General features: G+C 46.3%; 1 protein-coding gene across 1 annotated transcript in view; it reads right to left on the reverse strand.

The window, feature by feature from the left end:
• Window positions 1-1,623: 1,623 nt before the first annotated feature.
• The window catches only part of camk1da (calcium/calmodulin-dependent protein kinase 1Da), a 37,312-nt gene continuing 21,435 nt past the window's right edge, over window positions 1,624-17,500 (reverse strand). The window contains exons 3-11 of the mRNA XM_068586066.1: window positions 17,405-17,479; window positions 9,670-9,808; window positions 9,303-9,429; window positions 6,409-6,484; window positions 4,132-4,244; window positions 3,688-3,766; window positions 3,480-3,567; window positions 2,704-2,977; window positions 1,624-2,193 (exon numbers count right to left, since the gene is read on the reverse strand). Coding sequence (XP_068442167.1) covers window positions 2,069-2,193; window positions 2,704-2,977; window positions 3,480-3,567; window positions 3,688-3,766; window positions 4,132-4,244; window positions 6,409-6,484; window positions 9,303-9,429; window positions 9,670-9,808; window positions 17,405-17,479 — 1,096 coding nt within the window. The 3' untranslated portion in view covers window positions 1,624-2,068. The remainder of the gene's footprint in view (window positions 2,194-2,703; window positions 2,978-3,479; window positions 3,568-3,687; window positions 3,767-4,131; window positions 4,245-6,408; window positions 6,485-9,302; window positions 9,430-9,669; window positions 9,809-17,404; window positions 17,480-17,500) is intronic.

Raw genomic sequence — 17,500 nt, forward strand, 5'->3', positions numbered from 1 at the left:
GAAATCTGACTAGTTCTGTGCCGACTAATTCATCCAGCAGAATGAACCGACTGGGCTCCGTACCCAGCACTAGTCTTTGGCTACAATTCACAATAAAGGGATCAGAAGATTTGCATCGTGACGATCTGATATGTGTGAGTGACATCACAAGAACCGGTGGCACAATCCAAGCTACGAAGTCTGAGTCATCGAGGACAATTAAACAAAGTCGAGCCGCTCAAATCAAGCCTTTGTGTCTCACTCAATATTTTGGCTTTGCTGCTCACGCTCGCTGGGCCGCTTCACTCGAAGGTGAAAACCGAGCTAATCAGAGTTTTTGGTCACGATAGCTGTGGCGCTGCGGGGGGGGTGGGGGTGGGGGGGATGAGCGGCGAGACCGAACCTATCCAACGCACGGTAACGGCGGCACAGTCCAACTCTGTAAGCACAGAGCCCCAAAACGTCCTCTGTGGAATAGGAGAAGCCCACGTCGTCTCGTACAACTCTGCAATAAGCGCCGGATTGTTAACTGGGACGTCACAGCACCCTAAAACCCTAAAACACACAAGCACCGACGGAAAGACCGAAACCGGGGAATCGGTGTTCACACTGCAGCTGTTGTCCCTGAGCACTTCTGAACCAGGTACAGCTCGACAATGCAAAGAAAGGTGAGGTCATGGCTTCGTTAGAGAGGGTGGACGGGGGGCAGGCCGCTTCTCCATCTTGGACTCAGGCAGAATACTGCGAGGACCCGTGTGCGAATCCGAAGCAGTGAAGTTTGTGACATGTCTTGTCTTCTTTAACCGCCCTGAACCTGCACTGTGCTGCTCCTCGGTTTTGGGGAAACAAAATGGCGAGCTAACGTGCAGCCACCGTTCTCAAGAAGGCAGTCACTACCTCTATCCTCAGCAACCCTCCCCCGCTTCATGCTTTGCAGTATGTGTGTCCCTTAAAGGGTGCTTGTTATAAAAAAAAGTCTTATAGAAAGTAATAAACAGATCAGAATCTTCCAGACAGTAAAGTTGCACGATGCTCTGACATCCACTGTGGGTTATTATTAGCTTTGTATGTAAGTATATGAATATATATATGTGTATACACATACATATATACAAAGTTTTACAATCTCTACTCTGTGATTAATTTAGGTGGACGGTGGCTCTTCTGTGTCTGAGAACATATCTGACCCTCTGTGCAAAAATACATAAAGCGCTTACACACGTTTCCACGTCTCAACAGTCGTATGGTACTTTTAAAGCACTTCTTAAAGCACAAACAGACAGACAGACGAGCCCCTGAGGGCGTATAAAGTGTCTTAAAGGTGTTATGTGTAGCATTTTACGCGGGTAACAAGAATTGTCACGTTGGTTTGCTACGTCGGTGAAAATAAGTGTAAAGAAATGGTTGCTTAGAAGATCTCTGGTCTTGGCGTGATGACCGTTTATTTACTGTAATCATACCAAAGTAGCAATATCAGTCTGACAATGACGTGTTTGAGTTGTAAAAGTTACACATACCACCTTTAACATTAACTGCAATAATTCAAAATAAAACAATCGAGTTGTCAACAGTCAACTCTTATTTGGAGAAAAAAAGCCAAATAAAGTAGCGCAAGAAAGATCAGATCGAAGAGGGAAGTTGAATAATATGAAGCCACCGGCCGCGCCGTGAACCACCGACTCCTGCTCAAGCTCGTGGCAGTCGACGGCCTTTCATCATCGAAGCCACCAATCGCAGACGGTCGCACAAACCTCCTCGGCGAGAGTCCGTGGCCGCGCGCTGTTCGATGTGGTCGGAGGAATCGGGCGGTGGGCGTGCAAGTATGGCGCCGTGTGGCTTGGACCGGTGGGGTGGAGGTACAGTCCTGTGCTCTCACGGGAGCAGGGCGGGGAACTTGCTGGGCTGTGGGAGGAGGGGCGGGGCCGCATGTGAGGGCGAGAGGGAGAAACGAAGAAGAAGAAGAAGAAGAAGAAATGGAGGGGATGTGGGCGCGGGGATCCTCTGCCTCTCCTGTCGTCCTCCGTTTCTTCACCATCTCTCTGCCTCACAGTGCTGTGGCCTCCCAGCTGGTTCCCCGCGTGACCTGGCGTCACTTGGTCTCCGTGAGGACGGGGGCGGGAACCACCGAGGGATGCGGCCGGTTCAGCTCCGCCCCCGCGGCGGGAGAAGAGGCGGCGGACGCCAGACTGCAGGGCGTGACCGACGCAGTTACACCTGGGAGGGAAGAGATGGATCACGGGATAATATAGATTATTTTTCCTTCAGAGTGCTGTCACTGAAGTCACGCACTTTCGCTATTGTGACTTCCGTTCTCGTGCAACACAACACAATGATAACAGATTTAGAGAGAGTGAGAGCTTAGATTTGTGCTTTGTTAGTTGTACTTACTTAAAACGTTCACTTTGTAACCCACATAAATAACAGAAGCATATAGGTATTAGCATTAGCATATAGGTGCGCTAGTTAGCTGGAGATGCTAACGTCCGTCGCTTTCGTTGGAGCAGAAACACCGCATCGTTTCATCCACTGCATTTATTTGATCTTTTCTGTTTTTGGAAACCTTTCCAAACTCTTCATGTCCATACAGAGTGTCACTTTGCTCGTCACCTGCGATGCAAACGACGGGACCGGCACGCCCAGGTGCGGTTGGCTACGCTACGATCAGCGGAGGTCATCAGGTTCTCCTGACTCTCCGGTGCCACCGATGCTGCTGACTGTACTTACATTCCTTGCGGGGAGCTGCTAGGTTGTTGTCCGTCGAAGAGGTTTTGCTGGCGGCCGTGTTGGCGCTCTGGCTCGGCGCCGTCTGGCCGGTGCTTTGGCTCTGAGCTGGCTGGTTCTGGCCCGCCTGGCTCTGGCTCTGGGCCGGCCTCTGCGTCTGGCTCGGCCTGGTCGGCGGGTTGGAGGCGTCCATGCTGCTCCCCATACTGTTGCCCATGCTGCTGCCAAGCTGCAGCCGCCTCATGTGGCGGACCACAGCGGTGGCGTTGAACGCTTGCTGGAGAGAGGGAGGAAATGGGAAGATGTACAATGTAATGTATGTATTTCATAAGTAGGAGGGGAAATATTTGTGTTTTTTTTATATTATGTCATATAAACTTCAAAAAAGGGATTTTTCTTCTCCATAAAAAGGCTTTGAAGACCAGAATCTGTTTTCCATGAACTGGGACCAGTGCAAAAGAGAAAAGAAAAAAAGCCATGCTATGGTCTTCTGTTGCCGGTTATCTTCCATTAAAAACATCTGAGGTTCAAATCTTACACAAGCTGGATGTGTTTTTAACACCCAGAGCTGGAAAAGGCTGTGTGGGGATCTGCAGGTTACTCTCTGCAGCAGGGGGGAAAGTGGATGATGACGGTAAACTCCTGACCACGCGGCCGGCGTGTTTTTTTGGGGCTTTTCTTACAGTACAGAGTGAATCATCTTTCTCTAAAACACAATGGTCTGATGAGTCGTGCTGCAGTAACGTGCCGCTGCAGAGCCGCAGTAAATCAAAACGTACCCTCCATTTGCTCTTGGCGAAGTTCTTCTTGATCTGTCGGCTGACCGACTCGTGGATGTTCTTGCAGAGTGCTGTATCACCGGCGATCCTGATACACACACACACAGACACACACATTCCCCGTCAACACTTCTGACGGCACATCCATGTCTATATTGAAATTTTTGCCTTTTTTATCCGCCCGTGTGTGAGCGTGTGCGCTTCTCACCAGGGATGTCTGAGTGCCTGATCGCAGGTGAAACGCTTGGCTGGATCTTTTTCCATCAGACTGCCGATGAAGTCCTTGGCTAAATGAAGAGAAACGTCACAACTCGAGACACACAAGCGCCGATTCAACTTTAAACAGCTTTTTTGGGTTTCAGAGGGTTACAAGGGTTGAAATGTGTCACCACATCTGCATCTTCAGACTGGAATGTCCAACAGGGTTGACTGCCAGGCTTTACACATAGCTGTGGTGGTGACTGATGCCCCCCCCCCCCCACACACACACACACACATTCACAAATACATTCATTCCAGGCATATGATGTCATAGGCTGTGATGGAGAGGTGGTGTGTGGTGGACGGGGGAGAACGGAGGGAAACGTGGTCAAGGGAGCAGAAGAAGAAGAAGAAGACGAAGAAGAAGAAGACGAAGAAGAAGAAGGCTCACCTGAGTCCGATATGTCGTCCCAATACGGTGCGTCGAACTCGTAGTCGGCTTTCAGGATCTGCTCGAACAGCTTGGAGTCGTTCTCGTCGTAGAACGGAGGATAACCGCACAGCCTGCAGACAAGACCATCCCTCATCCATTCACTTGTTCGAGCCCTCATTCAGTCACCAGTCATCTATTAACTCACTTTGTTATTTCATGTGGCGCAGAACAAATTACCCTCGGATGGAATTATCTATTTACTCAGCTGATGAATTGTTTATTCCTGCACGGATTTATCAAATCATTCATTTAGAGCTAAGAAATGATGAGTCAGATTATTGCTAGATATTAATCTGTTGGACAAAATGAGTCATTTGAAGATGTTTATCCCTGGCTCTGGGAGGTTTGTAGAACTAAATTCATCATTTTGATTGTTTATGTCATTTAGGCACGCATGTGATGCATCATAATGTGATTCATATCAATTTCAGGTTAATTGTGTGAGTGTTGTGTTAATGGTGCCTTGCTCGTTTCTGTGGCAGGGGACAAAGCCACGTTGCTCACAGCAATGCTAACGTGACGGGCCCTTTCTGTTGGTAGTCCGGGCAGTAGTTGGCGGTATCACCTTAATCGGGTCAACATGTGATTACTGGTTCCCAGTGTTCCCAGTGTTTACCGAGGCTCCAGTCTGGTTTTCCGTAATGAGCCGCTTGAACCGGCCTCATTACTGAAGTCCTGGATGCACCAACAGATTTTGATAAAAACTCATTAAAATGCCGTTCTCCATCGATACACAATCACATACACGCACACAAGTTCAGAGGAGAAAATAAACGCACACCGGGAGGAGAGGAAGAAAGAGTCGGCCTGTCGTGAGGAAAGTAAGAGCCTCAACTCTACTACAAGCACACACACACACACACACACACGCGCACGCACAAGTTCAAACACACACAGCAGGATGTTTCGGCCTAGTGTGAAGAGATGCTCGCCCTTTTGTTTTTCTGTTTTCACGTTTGGTTGGAGACTCAGCCAGCGCTCACCATCCATCCCACTGATCATGGATGCACGCACGCACACACACACACACACACATACACACACACACACACACTCGGGATCTCAGGTGATTATTATGGCTGATTACCTGATGCGATCGTTCCACCTGAGCAGCAGCTAAAAGCTAACAAGGTTTGAATCCCAACGCTAATTGTGCTAATTGTCAGCAGGGAGCCGCTCTAACTCTCTCTCCACACGCACACACACACACACACACACACACGCACACGCACACGCACACACACACACACAAACACATACACGCGCGTGCCGTCCTGTCTTCCACCTTACAAGCCCTGCATCCCGTTTACTTGTGGCTGACCCCTGACACCTGAGCACTGATCTGTGACCTCTCTGTTGGGTGGAGCATGCACACACACACACACACACACACACACACACACACACACACACACACACACACACCTTAAAATAATTAAAGTGGTGGCTTTGGGCGTCAATATCATTGAAGCAAACAAGTTAGAGGTCATGCTCTAAATCAACACACACACTCGCATGCACACACACACGCACACACGCGGTATGGCGGTATGAGGTCGGAGGGACGTGGCAGAAGAGAAACAACGAGCAGTGAATGATCTGTCTAGACTGCAGCTCTATGTCCAAACAAGGCCGCTCAGCAGAGCTCCATCGGGCCCAGATGACAGCACATACAACATCATCAACACACACACACACACACGCAGGGTAAAATCAACAAACACACACAAACACGGGGCCGACACAAAGTTCAGCTCCAGAACAGAGTGGAGTTACATGACCTTTGAGGACAATAGGCTCCGTGCACACATTAGCGCATACTGTAAGTCGGTGCACGACAAATTGATGTCAGCTCGCTTAATGAAAACAAGGAGGTGTACTACATCACAACTCAGCCGGTGGTTTTGTGTGCGTGTGTGTGTGTCTGTGTACAAGCTTAGCAGGAGGTGACTCATTCTGTGTCGTATGTACGTCTGACTTCCAATAGATGAAGCGTTTCATCTTATTTTTTCTACAGCAGACATGTTGATTCGTCCCAGTCAGGCGAATGAGGAGTCTTGCAGCAAAACAAAGTGTCAGAACTCTGTGACGTGTTTAGCCAACTCAACACTTTGACATAAGGTGACATCGGGTAAACTGTGAATCTGACGCCAGCTGGGCCTGCGGTGAGGTGCCGTGCCGCTCGGGTGAAGCGTGCAGGGCGATGCGACCCGATGGAGACCAGTTGGTACTTACAGGATGTAGGCGATCACTCCGATGGACCAGCAGTCCACCGCCTTGCTGTACGGCTTCTGGGCCAGGACCTCTGGAGCTGAAGGTGGAAGGAAACAAAAAGAATTGGTGAGTTTGGGCTCTTGGTGTGACTCCTTTGTGCAGCAGCCTGCTGTTTGTTTCACTGAACTTAAATCTGCATCGTGTTTCAGTCGCGTTCTCCTTTCTCGTCAGCTTGAGGTCCAGTTAAAAACTCTTGTGTGCGATCATGAGGAGAAAATGGGGCTGTTTTATGAGCCTGAATCAAGAGAAAATAAGCAGACTCTCCGTGTCCGTCCAAATGAACATCACGTGTCGGGTGACGGCGGGCGGTCTTCATACGGCTTCATGATTTATTTAGTTTTCCTTTAGTTCTCCTGCATTTCGACAGAAAGCTAGCTGCTGTTTTATTAGCTCTGTAGTTCTCTCCGCTCTTTGTTTGTGTTTATAAATGGCAGACTGCTCTGGCCTGACCTTCCCCTGAGGCTCATTACCGGGCCTCTAGTGACGTCAGTGAGCTCACCATCACATCGACTCACACACACACACACACTCACACACACACACACACACACACACACACACGGCTGGATCGAAATAGATTTGGCTCGCTTACACACATGGCTCGATATGAAGAAATACCAGAACAGAAGCTTTGCACATGTGCTGATTCAGAGCTTTGTTTATAGATCTACACGGGTGTGTGTGTGTGTGTGTGTGTGTGTGTGTTTGTGTTTGTGTCTTTTCATCACTCATTTTTGCACACTGAGGTCATTGGGCCTGCTGTTCACTACTGACCAAAGTTAAAGAGTTTAGGCTCAACCATGTTGTAAATGTGTGAAATATTGCGTTGATCTGTGTTGTTGTTGTTGTATGTTTTATTACTACAATTGTGTTGTTAATTTCTCACGGCTGAAGTATTTCCACACAGCATGTTCTCCACTGCACCGATGGGAGGGACCTCATCGTCTTTGGACCTTGGGTCTCTGTTTGGACTCTTTTGGTCATCTCTCTGCTATTTCCAAACAAAGCCGTTGCCGTTGGTTGTAATGTGTGTCTCGTTAAGCTTTCACGAGGCTCGTCTCCATTTTATTTCTTGTGGAATAAAACAACAAAATCAGGTTGTCGAATTGCCAGCCTGCCGTTGCCTCACAGTGGAGCGTCCTGCCATCAGGAAGCTGACACGAGCGATGAAGTGAACTAACACATATCTCCTGTAGTGTGTGTTTGCTACGCGGAATATATGCTTTTTTATTTACACATATATATTAATATTTTAAATTGGGTAATTGTGCTGTATTTGTTGTTTTTGTCTTGCTCGTGTTCTGGAAAAAAAAGGAAGAAAAATGTAACTACCCTTACTAAAATAAATATATAAAAACTGCTGATAAGGTAACATTGTACTGGACCTTAAATAATAATGACATGAAATATAATAATTTAAAGGAGCTGTCACTGGAGGTTCTTCAGACAGACATTATGAGACAGAAAGGCAAATCTCCCAAAGACTGAGTTGGCTCGATGCTTTTTTTTTTAGGAATATCTACCAGCATTAAATCATCTGTGACCATTGCACCGCTTTACAGGAATTAATAGTTTTTAAGGAAGTGGCGAATTCACAACCCTTGTTCAACTTTGCTTTGCTGCTTTTAATATGGTCTTGGTTTATGCATTATGGTGAGCTGGCATCGGTTAGTGATGGGACTAAATATAGCAACACTTGGTTGCAGTGACCCGTTCAAAAGCAGTTTGAACAGCATTTGTTAACATCCCACATTTGGTTTCTGTTGCAGGACCTCAGGAGGCCCAGCGAGACCCTTTGTCAGTGAAAGCTCTTCATAAGTATACGCACACGCTCAGATCTGGGTTTAATTAGGTGCGTTGCGGGGTTATTTGTCGTTACATTTAGACACAAATTGTCTGGAGTGGAAATGCCCCGAGGCCAAGCAAGCCTCTGCAGGAGGGAGCGGAGGCTGGTCGGGGGCGAAGCCCCAAAATGAGAACGGGGCAGATGGACGAGAGAGGTACAGAGAGTACAGAGAAGAGAGAGAGAGAGTGAGAGAGAGAGAGACGAACACAAGGATTTCATCAAGTGAAGTCAAAGTGTACGTGTGTGTTTCATAGATTCTAGGATTAAAAAAATACAGTAAAGCAGATGAACGGAAACTATAAATAAATATTGATCTGTCACACAACATGAACAACAGCTGGGTTCGGTAAAGACGGCCTGGTGGGGCGCCGCAAAATACATTTAGAAAGTTCAACAATCTATTCAAGACTGTTCCTGATGTATCTGTCGTCTGTCTGTCCTACTATGACAGATTGGCTTGTGACAGAGAGCGTGCGCTTGTTTGCCAGAACAACTCGTGTGTTTGTGTTCTGACATGGGAGTGTGTGTGTGTGTGTGTGCTGTCAACCCTGAACATCTGTCTCTTATAACACACACACACGCACACAGTGTACCAGATCACAGCGAAGCAACAAAGATGAAGCAGCAAACATAAACGGTGTCGGATGCGAACAACATGCACTCTTTGAATTGTTCATGCATGCTGTTGGATCAACGCCTGCAGAAATCAAAGGCGACGGCTCAGTTTGTATTTACACATTCAAACATGTAGCGGCCTGATGAGAGATTCAAGCTTGTGCCAGCTGTGACCTCCATTGCCTGAAATCCAGGAACCACTGTTTCAAAATTCACAGAGTGGAAAGCTCAACGACAGACGATACGACGACTGAGGAGCCTCATCAAACTGTTTATTACCGCTTCATGAAAGATTGTCAAGTGTTTCCTGGATGCTAACGTTTGATGGGGGTTTGTGAGGGGAGAAGAAGGACTGCGGACTGTTGGAGGCCAGAGAAGACTGAAGCTAACTTACCCACATATCCCGGTGTGCCGCACGCGGTGGACATGACGTCGCCACTGCCCTCCATCTTGGACAGACCAAAGTCGCTGATCATGATCTTGGACTCGTCTTGGGGATTAAAATACAGCAAGTTTTCTGGCTGGAGAGAGAGAGAGAGAGAGAGAGAGAGAGAGAGAGGGAGAGAGAGAGAGAGAGTACAAGTGGTTTCACTGGAGGCCACTAGAATCAATCCCCTCTCTTTTAACAGCACCACTGACCCACAATGCACTGCATGTGTCGCGCTACAGCCCTCATCGCTGCAGTAAATCATTGGCTGTCAAATAAGCACAAACCGCTCGTGTGGTGTAAAAAGCGGGAGGTGTGTGTGAGTGTGCGTTACCTTCAGGTCTCGGTGTACGATGCCCATCTTGTGCAGGTAGTTCACAGCATCCAGGACTTGTCGGATCAGCGTGCTCGCATCCTTCTCCGTGTAGAAACCCTTTTCCACGATTCGGTCGAACAGCTCGCCGCCGGACACCCTGCAGAAAGCAACGGAGATTGTGTGAGTGTTAGTGGATGTTTGTTAAAAAATAAACATTAGCATGCATACACACACACACGCCAGTGACTGGTGAAAGGCTGGGGGGGGAAGGGAGGTGTGTGTGGTGTTGCTGGGTCAAGATTTCTGGTAATTTATGAGCTGTGGATGTTTTCCAGCCAAAAGCGGAAGCTGTGAGCCATGTGCTCACACACACGCACACACACACACACACACGCACACACGCACACACACACACACACACGCACACACACACACACACACACACACACTGTTGAGGTTATTTTCTGCAAAGTACAATAAAAGTTGGAATCGCAATATTATGTTTTGTGATACTGTTTTTTTTCTCAGAAAAAATATATTTAATTTTTTTTTATTGGTAGTTCACAAGCAAATATGAGCCCAGTCAGTACTTGACGAGACGCCCCCCTTTAAGTGTTTGAGCCCTCTCAAAGCAGCACTGTGATGGTTGGATGGCACATGGACTGTGAGAAATGCAAATGCAGATCCAACTGCTCTGACTGCATGAGAAAGTACACCTTTAAACTCAGATTGTACACATATGATGGCGTGTACTGTATACTCGGACAGTTTTCCTTACATTAGATTAGAACATTTTTGTGATTTTCAATATAAACCCCGTTCTTGAAAGGAGTCAAAGCTCCTGCCAAGGTGATAAAACATGATATGACTTAGAGTGGCTCTCTGCACACAGACAGAATGAAACACATCAATGTTGGTAAAAGAAAAAAACTCATTTGACACCAGAGGAGAGAAAAAAAACACACATTTAAATCTTTAACCCCTATGGCAGATTCTTTCAATATTTAGTTTGAAGTTTTATGACTGCAGACCACATGAAATGACTTGTTCAGGTGCACACGCAGCAGATGTGATGCTCGTCATGAGCTGTACAGACGCACAGCGCCCCCTGCTGGAGGATAACCCTGCTTCACCTCCCAGTGCCATTTAATCTACATGTTTGGTTGTTAGCAGTATTTGTAATACTACCAGTAGTAATATTAATAGTAGTAGTATCCAACCAACTTTGTAGTATTCTCTCTATACTGCATGTGTATACTTTGTGTATTAAAGCATCATGAGGGCATACATAAACATGCACTAACAAACACAGGTGGCCACAAATGTGCACATTCACAGACCGCAGAACCACAGACACACAAAAACGCACAAAGGCAAACGCGTGCACGCACAAACACACACACACACACACACAGTTGTCGGGGGCGTCGTCACGGCGACAGATCAGATTAGAGGCTGTGGAAGTTAAACTCTAATGAAGTTTCTGGAGGAAAAAAAGAGAAAAAAAGATTAGAATTAATTGCTAATCCTCTGACTCTTCAAAGAGGGCAGCGACATGTTCGGTTTCAGAGGCAGTCATTTCTGGGAATGACAGGAAGGGGCCAAACACACTCACACACACCCACACACACACACACACACATACACACACACACACACAGCAACTCAGCAGCTCAGCCACCAGGCTGCATGGTTGCATAAGCGTTTGCGTAAGGAGACCATGGCAATCAGACAGGAGCACCCACACAAGAGCACACATATGGACACATGGGCGCAGACACACACACACACACACACACACACACACACACACACACACACACACACACACAGAAATGACATATTAAAAGGCAGAGTCGACCTCAGAGGCGACAAACATACAAGGTCAGCATCACACCACCAAAGTTAAACACTATGTCACACACAAAAACGCTAAATATTAAAACATCCAATATTAGGAGGTCAAAGGTCACCCTTACAATATATTTATGACTCCGCACAACATTTATTGCACTATAGTTACCGTTCGCCATCCACATTCTGAGTGTAAAATGTGTGTCCGACATCATGTCATCAGTGGAACATAACAAGTAGCGGCCACGGCAGGTGCAATGACAATTCTGATAACAGTCCCACAATGCATTGCGTCTCATTTTGTAGATGAGAGAATGCCATTTCTCGACGCCTATGTGGTATTATTCTTAGTCTGGACGAGAGCTCTTTTACTTGGCGGCATATTGTAATCTTACTACGGTCTTAAAGTGGCAAGCCTTTTTATCCTGCACTTGCCAACAAAAAAAAGAAGGTTTTAAGCTGTTCACAGCTCTTATTAGGTTGTAATAAATTTTCCGGAGAGAAAGTAAACATTTAGATTTGAGGCTGGAAATTTCCGCAGATACAAGGGGAAGATACAAGTCTCCAATGGCTGTTTCAACTACCGACTGTGAAAAACTAAATATAGTTTACCATGATTTAGCTTGCAGCTAGCTTGCTACTAAAGCTACTAGCTTTAATTTGCTCTCTAAATGAAATAACATACATTTAAACTGTGCAGATCTTTGTCCGCCTCCAAGTCAATGACGGCTGATAGACGTTGTTCTGTAAAATCACCGTTATTTTGTTTCTCGCTGAATGTTTCCAAATATCGCTCATTGCTTACAACGCTAACGACGCTAAGACGCTAAACCGGTGGGACGGTTTACAAATGCGTTCGGACCAAGCAGGGGGAGAAAAATTGTGACTAAAGTGAAAAGATCTCGACAATTTAGAAAAAAACTTTTTGGAAAACAATACAATTGTGTTATATTTATCTTGAAGTAAAAACTTTTTTCAGGCCCTCCACGCCCGTGTCCATCCACGCAGGTGTTTCCACTTAGCGAGGCGGATTAAAGCTCCTCTGACAGCTTTCAGCGGTTCCCGCCACACCTTGGCCGGGGTTTCAATCCAGAACAGAGTTCAGCACACAAGCGGCACGTAAACAAAACCCGCTGTGTGTAATTGTCTTATTTACGCCTGTGGTTTCCCTTCGGACGTGTCGACATGTCCACGCCGCTCCCTCTCCAACCCAAGAGGAGTCTAATTAGCCGTAATAAGTGGAAACAGCTGGGCTTTAAATTACCGTGTGCATTACGAATTCAGCACATTCCCACGTTTAGTCATCTTTTGATGCGCCAGATGAATCTTCAGGTATATACACTTTTTTTTTCAGGACAACTGCAGCCACTTTCCTTTTCCCATTTCCTGTTTCTTTTTTTAAACCCTCCCTACATCCATCCCTCCTCCGTCAGCTCATCTGTTTAGAGGCAGGCGGCCGCGTTGCTGTCTCAAGGCGACGATTGTGCATCAGCATCATGGCTGACAGGAAGCCTTATTTGCAAGCGCGTGTGAGTGAGTGTGTGTGTGTGTGAGTGTGTGTTTGTGTGTGTGTGTGTGTGATACATGCTGTTCGCCGTGGCAGAGATGAAGAGCCATTACAGTCGAGGGACCTGACTAACTAATCACAGCTGCTCCACTGTTTCAAAAACTTCTAGTTTGCTTTTCTTTTATCCAGCTGATGTTTGTTCAGACGAATACTTATCACTTAATAACTATTAATAACTCCAGTTTTTTAAAATTTCAAGTTGTCTCAAATCCTTCATTTGTAACGGGATTTTATAAAATGGCAAGATGGTTTGATCATTTTGCCAAGATGTAATTTCACCAACATGGTGATAGCAGCAGCTTTAGGTTTCCAGTGAATGCACCAAAACAAAAGCAGATGCAGCAAATAAAAAATAAACTATATACATAATACAGAAAGTTACCATGGGTCTATGTTACTGCCACGTTTCTAAGGTCACCTCTCTGCTCCTTTCTAAAGGGCAGATGCTGCACACTTGTTATTCACTTTCTGCACCACGTGCATATGTGCGTTCACCTTTTTGCTAATATGCCTTTCACAACGCAAACGGCATCAATATGAAGCCCACGTTGCTCTCGCTTGCATCGATTTTCAAAGCGCCGCCGATGGATTGCGTCCCCGCGGCGGAGGTTACGTAAGACGGGCAGTGATGAACGGGAGCGAAGGAAGCGCTGTCAGACCGCATCGATCCCCCACTCCGCATTTACACCTGAATTATAATTTTTGTAATCCTTGTAGTGTGCAGAAAGCGCCCCTCCCCCTCCCTGACATCTCGGTAAATGAACACAATCAAAACAAATGAGGTTCCTTATTGCGGTGGCGGCTGGTCTGGGAAGGCCCGGCTTTCTGCTCCACGTTTAGCGAGGCCCCGATGACAGATTGCTGTCACCGGCGACACAGATTTCTTTCTGTTGCAGCGGCTCCGTCGTACAGTGACGGAGCCGCTGTGTGCAGCATGAGGAAGAGCAGCCTGCAGCGCTGAGGCCAGATGAGAAGGGAGCGTGAATTGCTCTCTCTTCTGTTGCTTTCACACTGAGCCTTCTATATTTTAACATATTTTTCCACACAGAAGCTCTGAATACAAGACGACGCCGGATCTCAAAAGATCCCCGGGAAGATATTAGTCAAGAAGTGGAGCGGGAAAATATAAATTGTGACTGTCACGAGGGCCGTCCGAAAAGCTTGTCTACGCAAGAAAAAATATGTCACACAAACAACGGCTTTTCAAAACTGCGCGGCTAATCTCTCATGCCGATAATGCCACCTGCTGCGACTCTCAAGGTCCCGATGAAACGCTATTAAGCGGGTGTTAACTTTGACCCTGTCACTATGGCAACAGACCCATAATCCATGGAGAGATGCGAGAGAAAAAGATTGGGGAAAAAGAAAAAGACAATTCAAGTGACCAGGCGACAGGCCAGAGGTGATGGAAAAGATGCAATGAAGTGACGGGAGCAGACGGCGTGAGAGGAGAGAGGAGGGTTACCGTTACTGCCTCCGTCACGCTCTGAAAGGAAAGTGTCTTTTCCCCCCGAACGCGAAGTGAAAGCAGTAATAAATGAAGCAGCAGCTTGAATGGGCAGAACCTTCAGGTGACGCTTGAGTCTGAACTCCTGCGCAGAAAGTCATGTTTCTGGTGAAGCTCCCACTGTTAAAGTGACGAGATTGTGTTTCTTAAATTTGGATCAGGCTCAAAAAGCCTCGGCGCGTGTCGGCGTCTCTCTAGTGAAGCCTCGAACTGATTGAGCAGCCAAGTTAAGGCTGAACACGACTGTCCCTTTCTCCTCATGTTACCCACCGTAGACCGACCACCCGACACGCAGGTGGTGGCCCACACAAGTGTTGCTAATTGGTTTATTTACGACAACGGGTACCTCGGGTCAAAAGGGTGACGGTGTTGAAGGTCAGCGGCTTAATCGGAGTAAAACCTCTGACTGCGGCCAGCAGAGGATTTCAGGTGACGTAACACACTTCTCAGCAGGTGTGTTACAGGAACTTCAGCTCTGTGAAAGGCCGAATTTAAACGATTTATCTGTGTGCTTACTGCTCAATTATTTGGATATCATCATTTTGGCTCACTTGGTTGTGGTGACTTGTAAAATACGTGCTCTGCTTGTAAAGAAAAAAGAAGAAGAAAAGAGTAAATGAGTTGCCCAAAGACGGCGTATACGGCTCTGGTAACAACAGCAGCCTGTCAATCACAGTAAGCCCGCCCTAAAGCATATTCTATTTGACTTGAAATGGAACATAATGTACTAAATGAACATCATGCGGTGTTGAAGAAGACTTGACACTAGAGATTCAGACATAAACTCATGTTCACAATGTTTACCGAGGGAATAAATCAAGAAGTCAATTATATAGACTTCTATACAATCTGACTTTTTTTTGCAGCACATTAGCAGGACATGTAACACAACATGAAGGTAAAAGTAGTGCCCCGTTTATTGAAATGAGCACAAAAAACATTTTTCCGAAAAGAAACTAAGAATGATCGCGATAAACACTCACGATTCATTACAATGATCATTTTGGGTTTCCTTCCTGATAACTCCTTCAGTCCTCCATCATCATCATCATTGTCAGCTTGTGAGCTCGCTACGGATGAAAGTTTGCCCCAGAAATGTTTTAATTACCTTAAGTCATTTTAGACGAATACAATTTTGGCCTTGTTGAATTAATAAGCAAAGACTGCAACTCTGCTCAATTATTAAAAACACACTGTTTTGCTGCTCTGGCAACATTAGCTAATGTCACACAGATAGCGCCGTACACATCTATAGAGACATTATATTAATATTTCCTTAAGCCTTACATGTGCAGCCAAAGCGCGGCAGCTTTCTTTAGATGAAATCCCTTAGCGTGGATTGAAAGCGTCATGGCTGCCGACCATAAATACCATTAAATACCAGTGATGTCACAGTAACCTATAGAGGAGCCAAATCTTATCAAGCTATTACTGAGAATGATGCAGCTTCAGCAGAACAATCCTGTTAAAGCTCCAGCTCCCTGTCTCCCACACCGTGCATCCGAACACAAACGTGTTTCCTCCACAGTCGTCTCTATTCCATCTGAGGTTCACCGTCAGCGTTTAGAGCCTTTAGTCTTTCGTTTCAAATTATCCCATGCACTGTTTTCCGGAAACCTTTGGTACCTTTTAAACCCCATCCGTCCTGATCCGTCATAATAATATACAAAATATGTCAATTCTCCTTCAGGCTGAAATCTGCAAGTTGAAACAAACCCCCAGTTTCCATTTCTAACGATTATGACATACAGCTGCTGCGTGAACCCCAGAACGAGAGCACACAAGATGCAATGAACCAGTTCAATCTCAAAGAAAATGAAGAAGTCAGTTGATCTTGTTTAATGTCATTTAAAAGTAAAATATTAGCTTTTAGTTAAGAGCATAGTCCCTGAGTCAAAACTAGAAACTCTGAGCATCCTGGATTTTGACTGGAGCTAACGCAGAAGGATCCCCCCGGGTGGGAGGCCAAGGAGACAATGTGTAACCGCCGGGTTGTGATGGTAAACATCGCCCCTGTTGTGTAATGCCATGACCTCCAGCTGAACTTCACTCAAATGTTTCCAGCACAAGAGCCAAACTGCCCGACCGGCTTCTCCTCTTACGTAAGCGGCAGTAACCTTGCAGAGGAGGTTAGTGGGGCACCCATGGGTGAACCACACACCCGCTGCTCCCCCCTACAGCTGACCATCAAAGCGGAGATGTTACCGATGTGTTCTGTGTTGTGTGTGGGAGGATGGGTGGGCTGTTTGTGCGTGTGTGAGATGTTGTCGTCTCCGTGGAGCTGTCATTGAAGTGTGTCTGTGTGTGTGTGTGTGTGTGTGTGTGTGTGTGTGTGTGTGGTGACGGGTGGGCGGACAGAAGAATAAGATTAAACGTTGGAGAAAGACAGAGATGGATAATTATGAATCTCTGGCTCATTTATATGTAGTGTTTCAACATTTCCGTATTCAACAGAGATATTGCTCTTGTGGTTTTCTCTGGAAAAGTCTCATGTTCCTATTTGTAAAAATTAAATATCACCCAAAATAGAGCACACACAATAAACAGAGACGTTTGTATGTGTGACAAAGACTCTAAAAATCTAAAAGGATGAAGGAATTTTTAGTCATTCACAAGTGATCCCTCGCCTAAAAGTGTAACAATCCCAACACTGTGGTGTGCGTCTAGAGTCTCGTGTGGGTCCATGTCCAACAACAACGTCCTCAAATCCTACACTTCCCATAATGCAGGTGGACAGCGCTGTGTCATCCTGCTCTGCAGGTTTAGTGGAGCGACAGTGATCAACAATCCCAAAAACTCAAGGTAGAAAAAGACATGAAACTCACAGCTGCATGATCAGGTAGAGGTGGTCCGGGCTCTCGTAGATGTCCTCCAGCGCCACGATGTTCTCATGCTTGATCCTGCAAAGCAAAAGACAGACC

This window comes from Clinocottus analis, unplaced genomic scaffold (assembly GCF_023055335.1).
Source record: "Clinocottus analis isolate CAN_PGR_092001 unplaced genomic scaffold, fCliAna1.0.p SCAF_20, whole genome shotgun sequence".
NCBI classification, from domain to species: domain Eukaryota; kingdom Metazoa; phylum Chordata; class Actinopteri; order Perciformes; family Cottidae; genus Clinocottus; species Clinocottus analis.